General features: G+C 40.5%; 2 protein-coding genes across 5 annotated transcripts in view; both read left to right on the top strand.

Moving 5' to 3' along the window:
• The window catches only part of H257_18510 (hypothetical protein), an 8,503-nt gene extending 4,470 nt beyond the window's left edge, over positions 1-4,033 (top strand). Inside the window, exons 6-16 of one of the 4 annotated variants that reach the window (XM_009847587.1) lie at positions 165-340; positions 395-601; positions 1,151-1,324; positions 1,370-1,522; positions 1,882-2,040; positions 2,090-2,298; positions 2,940-3,125; positions 3,171-3,270; positions 3,365-3,463; positions 3,606-3,788; positions 3,833-4,031. In XM_009847587.1, the coding sequence (XP_009845889.1) occupies positions 165-340; positions 395-601; positions 1,151-1,324; positions 1,370-1,522; positions 1,882-2,040; positions 2,090-2,298; positions 2,940-3,125; positions 3,171-3,270; positions 3,365-3,463; positions 3,606-3,788; positions 3,833-3,991 (1,805 nt within the window). In that variant the 3' untranslated portion in view covers positions 3,992-4,031. Of the gene's footprint in view, positions 1-164; positions 341-394; positions 602-1,150; positions 1,325-1,369; positions 1,523-1,881; positions 2,041-2,089; positions 2,299-2,939; positions 3,126-3,170; positions 3,271-3,364; positions 3,464-3,605 lie in introns of all 4 variants that reach the window. The other 3 variants (XM_009847588.1, XM_009847585.1, XM_009847586.1) reach the window with 3 other exon arrangements.
• Positions 4,034-7,374: 3,341 nt separating this feature from the next.
• H257_18509 (hypothetical protein) lies at positions 7,375-7,763 on the top strand (the record flags this gene model as incomplete). Its single annotated transcript, XM_009847584.1, has 2 exons — positions 7,375-7,399; positions 7,462-7,763. The coding sequence occupies 2 exons, from the start codon at positions 7,375-7,377 to the stop codon at positions 7,761-7,763; spliced, it is 327 nt and encodes a 108-aa protein (XP_009845886.1).
• Positions 7,764-9,896: the final 2,133 nt, after the last annotated feature.

Below are 9,896 nucleotides of genomic sequence, written 5' to 3'. Positions count from 1 at the left end.
AAACGAAAACAATACGCTGGTGACTCTGCCGTTTGTGCCGGAAAACTCGCTCCTGCTCGGCATTGCGGGTCTCATTGGGATCTCAATTCCGTTCATTTTGTGCGATTATGCCATGGGTACTTATCAAATATATATAATATATATATATTTATATATATTTGTAGGGTACTTTCAATCCAAGATGATTGCAAACGCCACTCAACGGCTGCAAAAAAATTTGCTGCGCATTTTACTGCACAAACCGACCAAGTTCTTTCAAGAACGCACGGACGGCGACTTGAACAATCTGTTTCAGTCGGATATTTCCCGCGTGAACGCCATGTGGCAAGCTGTGTTTTGGGTAACTATATATGTATATATATATATATATTTGATTTATATATATTTGATATAGAACCTGATGCAACCAATTGTATCGATCGTGATTGGGTTTGGGTACTTGATGTACTTTGAGCCAATCATTGGCATCATGTCATTTTCATTCTCGGCAATTATCGCGACGTCGGGGCCCCAGGGTCTGGCTGGAGACAAATCGCAGGACTTTGGCAAGAAGAGCGCGTACGTGTCGGCGGAATTCCAGAACGCTATTGCGTGTCAAAAGGTATATATATATTATATATATATTGTGGATTTGGTACAACTTTCCAGATCATGTCGAATAATGGAGTATCTCGCTGCCGAATCAATAATCACGAATTGATGCTATTGGCTAATCTAAATTTTGAGTGGATTTGATTGGCTCTTCCTGAAAAAAGACTAGTATTTTCAATCAATTAGTAGAAGATCCAGCGTGATTCAATATTGATTAAACACAGTATATATGTATAAATATAATGAATGTACTAGTAGCAATATTGATTAAACACAGTATATATGTATAAATATAATGAATGTACTAGTAGTGTGTATTCCTATTTTGATTGTATGCAAGGACAGGTTGTATATTCATGTATATGTATTCGTTGTCTTGAAAAAGTATACTTATATCATTGATGTATTGTATGGAGTTGTATAAAATGGGGATATTCATTCATCAAGAATGTGAAAAATTGACTAAAAGAGTGTAATTAATATGCGTAAATCCATATCTCAAGATTGATGTACAATTGCGAAATATATATATATATATTTATCTCCATTTGATGAATAGGTCGTTCGCGCATACGAGATCCAGACGCCGCTGCTGGCAAAGTTCGGTGCATCAATTCGGACGTTAAAGTTTGCTCAATTCGCCAAAGACTTTTGGAGTGGAATTGTCCAAATTTACATTGAAAGCGCCATGTTTATCTTTGTATCAGTCATGACAGCTTGTTTGGCTATCAAGGTACTATATATATATATATATATATATTAACAATGTGGGATATAGGTGTACTTTGGCAACATCACGGCGGGGGATTTTTTTGCCAGTGTGACGATGCTCAGTCGCATATCGACGCCTGTGACAGTTTTGGGTGGGTTTATGCGCGTAGCCATCGGCAACGCCAGCAGTTTACAACGCCTTGACGCTATTGTCATGCAAGTACGTTTGATTGAATATTGATTTGTAATATATTGGATATGATTACAATCGTTTCGAGATATATATATATATTGTGAATTTAGTCCTAATTTGGACTTGAGTGATTTCGAATCTATTTGATCCTATTGAAACTTGTGCACACTATACTATACAAAAATAAGTATATATATATTGTTTTGCCCAATCCTGGAGGGGTTAAACGTTTGGATGGGCAGCAATTCAACATGACGTGATTTGTATCGATTATTCTCGTTAGACATTCGATTCTGCTGATAGCTCGAATCGATTTGACAATATATATATATTTCGATTGAGAGCCTCTTGACGAATAATAAAAATAATTATATTACGATGACTAGACCAACGACGACGAGTTCCACGACCAAGCGAAAAAAGACTTGGAGAAACCCACACTTCCTCGCATGTCCAAGTCGTTAACGCTGTCGCACGTGTCGTTTTCGTATGCGACAAGTGGCGACAAGCTCAACCTGAACGATATCACAGCCGTGATCAAGCAGGTTTTTCCTTATTATTATTATTATTCCTCGGTATTATATATATTTCTAGGGCGAATATGTGTGTGTGGTGGGGCCCAGTGGGTGTGGCAAAAGCACGCTATTGAGCTGTCTGATGCAATTTCAAACGATTTCGTCGGGGGCGATCTGTGTGGACGGCCTCGATACACAGCAGTACTCCAAGGCCAGTTTGGCCGATCAGACTGCCGTGGTATTTCAAGATGGAGGCATCCTCAACGGCACCATCTTGGAAAATATCCAGTACGTATATATATATATAAATATGTACGAATATATATATATAAATGTGTACGAATATATATATATATAAATGTGTACGAATATATATATATATATGTACGAATAACTCCACGAGCGTTCTAGATACGAGTCTGTTTCTATATATATGGTATACCTTTGTAAGACTAGCAATGAGAGTGTAAGATGTATGGGTGGTGGTTGTATTCTATGGACTGGATATATATATATATATATGGTAGGTGGTAGATTGCCATCTTGTATAGTCATTTATATTGGTGTGTTTTACTCGAAAGTGTTGAACTATATCCAACCATTGTCGGACGACGTATTATATACATATCTCAGTGTAAGAGGTTTCGTTATGACTATGTATTGGTTGTAGCCAATTATGTCGAAAAAATATCATTCGTTTTGTCCAATCATACTGCTTTCCTCGATGATTTCGTCATGAAATCAACATCCTCAAAATTGGCAAATATTCGCCAACACGTACAAACGTGAATGGCTATATATATATATATATATATATAGTGCAGTCGCGAAACTCTTGGTAGTGCTTGAATGTATATGAACATTATTTGCATACCGAATCCACACACTATATATATATAAATATTTATGTATTCCTTGGACATGTACAGATACGGACACCCCCGCGCGACCGAGCAAGAGTGCATGGAAGCGTCGAAAGCGGCCGAGTGCGATGGATTTATCCGACTGCTAAAGGACGGATACCAGACGATCATTGGTCAGCACGGCACGGCCAACTTGAGTGGCGGCCAAGTCCAGCGTATTTGCCTCGCCAGAGCGTTGGTCCGTAAACCGAGGTAATTGTTTGTTTGGAAATAGATGATATATTTCATCTATTTTAGTTTGCTGCTGCTGGACGAAGCTACGAGTGCGCTGGACCCAGAGACCGAAGCCAACATCGTCGCGACGCTTGAACGCCTCGCGCGGAAAATGCACGTGACGGTGCGTGTATTCGACTGCAGATATTTATTTTCAGTCTCATGTATAATAAATTCTAAATATATATTTATATATATATATATATATTTGTGTGTAGGTGATCTCTGTGACGCATCGGTTGTCCACGACACGCAATGCCGACACGATCATCGTGTTGGATGACGGCAAGATTGTCGAAACTGGCACGTACAAACACGTAAGTCTTTTATATATATATATATGATAAATCGTTCATAGTATTATACACGACGGCGTGTTGTTCTGTGTGAGTCATTCGGATGGCATAACTTACGTGTTGTTGTATATATATATATAAATATTTAAACATATTTTTGTAGCTGATGAATCGACCGGGATCTGCGTTTGCCGAGATGGTGCACAAGACAGGGGATACTCCCGTAGACCACCGGGACACCAGTCGCAACAGTTCGTTTGTGGGGTTTGTAGTCGAAGACTTGGGCAATGTACTCGACACCCACGAGGCCCTGCACGAGTTCCAGCGCAAGCTCAGCAACCGATCGGTATATATATATATATTTAAATAATATTATTATTGCCCGAATAGGGAGAAAATGGGGCGATCTTGAGTGCGTGGCAGGTGCGCAAATTGAGCTCAGACCGCCGCCATTTGTCTCGAGGCGCGAGTCAGAGCGGCAGTGGGCTGGCCAATCTGTCGGCGGCGCGCGACAGCCACGACGAACGCGATAGCTACTTGGTTTTATAAGTCGATATATATATATAATATACATGTTTGTATACTCGGGTGATAAAGCTACCTGCTTGGTTTTATACGACCACTCGTTTACTATATATATATATATATACATGGGGGTTGCATGCATACTCCGGTTCACAGACTTTCTCTGAAGAGAGAGTGCTGTACGACGGACTCCAGGTCGTATATAGTACACTATATTATGACCAGTGGAATTAGTGTGAGATAAATCATCATGTGGAGATATGTAAATATAAAACTCCAAGTGATGTCGTACTTGAACTTTGTATACATTGGTATGGAGAATAAAAATGAATGAATCGACGCAGAATCGGACGAAGGATTGAGCCAATCAGTTTGCAGGAAACCGTCATTACATTGTGATGACTGTACACAAGTGAAAATTTGGGGTAAAAGGAAAATATCTCAGGATCAGGTCGATCATTCTGATAATTTGGTACACACCCTTCCGTACTGTATTAGGTGCATTGACACTGGTTAGATGCAACCAAACACCGAGAAATGGCATTTTATGTACTCTTAAGGGCCTGGTCCAAGTACATGTAGATATTATTTTAGCAAATCAAAAATTCGTTCCAAATACAGTTTACTATGTTTTTGCCTCTTTATCTGCGATTTTTACGCCACTCGCTCACTATACAGTACCAAAAGTAGAAGCAGAGGGTCCTGGACGTCTTTTCCTAAAGCGTGAAAAAACAATGAAGTAAATCAATTTTGATTGGCTCATGCAATTTCTGAAAACTTCTTGGAACTCAGCATACAATTATATGAAAACACAAGGAGTGTTCCGATGTTACAGGGTACTCTTAATTAGTCTAAAATATTGGAGATTCGGTATGAATTTCCGGACCCCGTTCAATCGAATATCGCCAACCGAATCGAGCACCAATCTCTCCCATTGGTCAATCCGAAATTGCTTGTCGCTGATTGGCTACAATCCATTTTCGAGTTTCTACTGGAAAGAGTGAAGTGGATAATGGCCAATCAGATGTCTCGGCTCTATTTGTCCTCGATTGGACGAACCATGCAAAATTGGGAAATTTGAAGAAAATGGACAATACTTCGAAGTAGAAAATAGTACTACATAGAAAGCACCACATTAGCATAGTACGGGACATATGGGTTCGTTGAAGTTGTAGTTTTGGATTTCCGAGTTGTGAATTCTTGAACTCTGTTTTCTCGGGAGAAGGCTTGGTGCGCCAAAGATAACGTAAGCGCTGCAATTCACAGGAAGTCCATGATCCGGATCGATCCGAGCGAGACGACGGGGGATGGGTTTTTTTTACCTCTAAAACCATATACTATTGTCCTTTTACCCAATATTTGGACTTTTGTGCTCATTCGCCAAATCTATCGATCGATTCTTTGTACTGACTTTTGCATGTAAAGATCGTACGAATTTCAATCACACACTAATTCGATGTTGAATTATTCGATGAGTGGATTTGATTGGCTAGTTGATTCATCTTTTTTGTTTTGATTCGTCGTGTATCGATTGTCTGCCGATTTGATGCTGCTCAATCGATTGAGCTCCCCATTCCAATTTCGAATCGAATGAACAATACTAGTATGTGTTTAGTGCTGTAGTATAGTAAAGTGATTCATGTAATCCCAGGCCAGCAAGTGCCCAATCACAATCATCCATGGACTATGATTGGACAAAATTAGATACTCTTGTACTACGTAGTATCAAATCTGTGTTAAGATTTAATCTTGAGCTTGTCGGACATGAAATATGGTGCACTTCATCTAAAAATTTCCAACTGGCCAAATTGAAGAGTGGAGGTTTTATTATTTAACGTGCAATTAATGTAGTTAAACCCAAAATCCAGATACGTTAAATACCAATTGCTTGCGTTTTATCACTGGAGTGGGAGGTTAAAGGTCCCAACTGCCTCCGGATATTAAATACGGATAAGAGTCACATACAAAAATCAAGATACACTTGAGCGGCCACCCCTATGGCCAAATATCCAAGCGCCCATGTAAAATACCGCTAGGTTAAATATCTATTTCTGGACCAATTCATCACAAAATTTGAATTTGAGACGTAAAATTTCTTCACCACATTGAGATCTGTCGATTATACGTCTCAATTTGCTGCAATTTTGAGTAATGAATATGAAATAGAAGTCAGAAAATTTTGTGAAAAGTTGGTAGTTTATAGATGACGTACACCATACAGTTTTTTATATAAGTTGCGCTTCTAAATTTAATTACTTGAACAATTTATAAATATCATTATTAAGAGGTTCTGAGGATTTTGTCACCCAAATCAGGTATACATAATTCAAGTGACTTTCTGTCTGGGAATCAAATTCACATAGGAAAATTTCAATTTTACTGTTAGAAATTCGACGAGAAAATTGACGATGCGTACAAATGATGGAACCTGCATAAAGTTATAATGCTCGTCACGATCTTCAAAATGCATGTTTTCGCAGCCTCATCATATGAATTGGTGACGAGTTTTGGCACTCAGAAAGTACATTAGTAGGCCAAGCTGCCCGGGAATTACAGTACATGAATCACCTTAACATAGTAATACGAATGTAGCCTATTACTGTAGCTGTGGCATAAGAAAGGTTGCCTTAAGCTTAGCGTAAAAAACCAAGTCCGATGTCGTCTAATGTACAGTATAACTATGCTAGATGGAATACACTTTTTGTATACTACCATAGGTCTGTTAGCAGCAATAAGTACATCATCACACAACTCGCATTACAACGTTAGGACGGGTCTACACTGTGGCTGGCCATGCAGCGTTCTGTGTATGTTTGGCTCCCGCTAACGTTACCATTATGTACAAATATTACTGTACAGTAGTACCCTGTCGCAGCTAGCATGATGATTTCACCGAGAAGAGGTGACTACGGGGGGGGGCTTGGCAGTGTTGCTAAGTGCTGGGGCGGGCGGTCGAGTCGCTACTTTTGGCCCCACTCAAGTCGAGTTCACAACGACGGACGCAGCGGTTTACAGTATTTGGCGGTGGTCGTGGATGGAAGGGATCTTTGTTATGAAAACATTATAGCATATGACCACGAAACGCGGTGTATCTTGAAAGGGTGCCGTGATATTGAACATTATTGCATAAACAGAGTGTCATAAACTTGACATGGAGAATCAAACTGGTCGATATGAAGACATTTCGATGAGACTATACTTATGGGCAAAGGTCTGTGTAATTGAAAGTGCATACATATTCATTGCCAGCCCACAGATCACGACACATTTCATTCTTCTGTGAATGAATATGTAGTGGTGACCTAGCCTACTATACTACAGTAGTACTAGAAGTAGGCATCGCATCTCATCTGTACGCGCTGGATCAACCACATGACGACAGCCCCGGCTCGAAACGACTGCAGAACATGACACTTCCAAACCGGTGGGAGAGTCAGCACACACACACTCATGTATAGGACTGGCGGCGATTTCTTCGTCATATCTCGTCATAGCATTTCCGATTCACATCTCCACCCCACACATCCTCGTAACCATGCAAGTCTTGTTCGCTGCCATCGCCGCCGTGGCTGTTGCCCAAACCACCACCGACCATCATGGCAACATGACTTCCAACGTCACCACCTCCGGCCCCACGACCATCGTCAAGCCGGCCACCACTTCCACCACTTTCACCGCTACGACGACCAAGGCGGTCACCACGGCGGCTCCTACGACCACAAAGTCTTCGTCCGCGTCGGCTGCGTCCGTGGTGGCCAGTGTCGCGATCGTCGCTGCGTGGGCTGCTGTCCAGTAAATGGCGCGATGCATTCTTTAGTATCTACTGACGTTATCGTAAAGAATGTATATTGTTTGTACACTGTAGTACTTTTCGTTGCATTCATTGTGGTCAAGTTGACTTCAACTCCCAAATTGTGGGTTCAAAAATATCCATTGCATTGCTTTTTGATGGCAGTGTACGATGCAGTAACACCTTTCCCTTCACTAACGTTACTCTCGTTTAATAAAGCTGACACAATTTGGAATGCAGCGGTTGTTTTTTTGCGGAGTTCTATTATCTACTACTACATCATTTTGAGGTTAATTTCGAATAATATGTGGTATATTTCGTGGAATCCCATTTTAATTCGTGGAGCTTCATTATATTTCGCGACTTCGGCATTTATTGTTAATTTCGTGGGAATTTCGAATTCACTCATTATATTTCGTGGACTGCCAGTATATTTCGTGATTTGCTCGCAATCATCCAATTTATATCTCGTGACGAGACCAATATATTTCGCATAATGGTTAACGCAATGGGTATATATATATATATGCAGCGGTGACAACTATAGGCTCCGACCAATTCGCTGTCCATGTTTTCGGTTCTGTGGTGGAGGTGGAGAGCGTTTTGATACAAACGGTTCACATCAACTCCTTCGACAATCAACTCTACTAATATATTACGCGGTATCAGAAAATACCTTGAATGACTTGGTCAGCAATATGCTTCAGATATTGCATTCGGAATATCCTCGCGCATTCATTGTAGCTCCACCAGGACGTGGCCCAACGCATGCAGCGAGTGGCTCACTAAGCAATGTCTTTACATGGAGTTTCATTACTGAAAATAGTTTTTCTTTCCTAGTTTTCTAATCTCAGAACCTTTTCAACTATTACGCATTAGTTGGCATGTTGAGCACCGGAGGCCGGGAGCGAAGCGAACCAGGCCGAGGAGCCCCCCTACTTACTTCCGGTTAATTATCCGGATGTTTCGCGATCCACTACTAATAACATACAGTATTCTGAATGGCTATTAATAAATGGTGAGGTATAAAACGCACCTTTCCAATAAGCATAAAAGTGCATACTTCAGAAAATACTCTAAAAATACAATTATTTTGCGAAGGGTACGAAGACTTTTGCCACCGATTGCATGAGTGTAAGTTTACGGTATACTTTATTATATTATACAGTTTATTGCACCTACAGAAGCACCTGGCTCTTTGGTACCCGTTGCCGAGACGTCCTACTTTAGATGCAAGCCACTACTTGCCTTCGTAGCTACGCCTTTCCGAACGTCCAATATATAGTAGAACAACTGAACTAACGTTTCAATCAATTCAATGATTCGTATGCCTCTGTCGTCCCTACTAGCCCCAACGCTTCAACGACGAATGACCCATGGGGACACCATGACCTGGCCGATCATCCACGATTTTATATCGACGATTTCGGTAATAACAATTTTTCCCTATCCGTAGACAAGATGGAGCCAAATTCGTGGACTTAGTCCCTTGCTTTCACTTTGCTTTCAATTTTTACGTAAAAGCATTTGTGTGGCTCTTGTCGGCAATGTCCAAGTACAATGCCCTTTGATTGGTTACGTACATTTTATTTATAGCCAATTAAAAGTTATTATGAGTCATTGTTGTCATACGTTGGCTCAGCCACCACTTGCTCGGGAGGGGTTCTGTCCTCGCACCATTCAGATTTTGCTGCAAAACATAGTTACATTATATCTACTACGTACGAGGATATAGCTATGCTACACCAGGTTTCGTGCAGAAACAGCAGCAATAAGACAAGTCTAGTTAAGTCCGCTAGCTCCAAAAGCAGCTAGTACGCGGCTGAGGCCATTTAGTGCCCACTCAGTAATCTTAACTTTACAGCGTAATATCAATATTAATAGCAATAAGACCAGTCTGATCAAATTGATTTGGAGCTGTATCGGAGGTTATTTCGCTACCCTATATATACAGCTATGGTGCATTTCAACTAAAGACTACAAAAAAATGCCTTGTCTTTCGACAGCTATTCCAACTTTGTATTGATATTTTTTAGGAAAATAAGCCGTAATAACGATAGAACTGGTCAAGACCAACAGAAGTTACGGTTCAAAATTTCGATTGGTGAAAAATTGATCGAGAAATAGAATTTAAACCAA

Source organism: Aphanomyces astaci, assembly GCF_000520075.1.
Source record: "Aphanomyces astaci strain APO3 unplaced genomic scaffold supercont1.171, whole genome shotgun sequence".
NCBI lineage: Eukaryota > Oomycota > Saprolegniomycetes > Saprolegniales > Verrucalvaceae > Aphanomyces > Aphanomyces astaci.
This window is presented reverse-complemented; position numbering and strand designations above follow the sequence as displayed.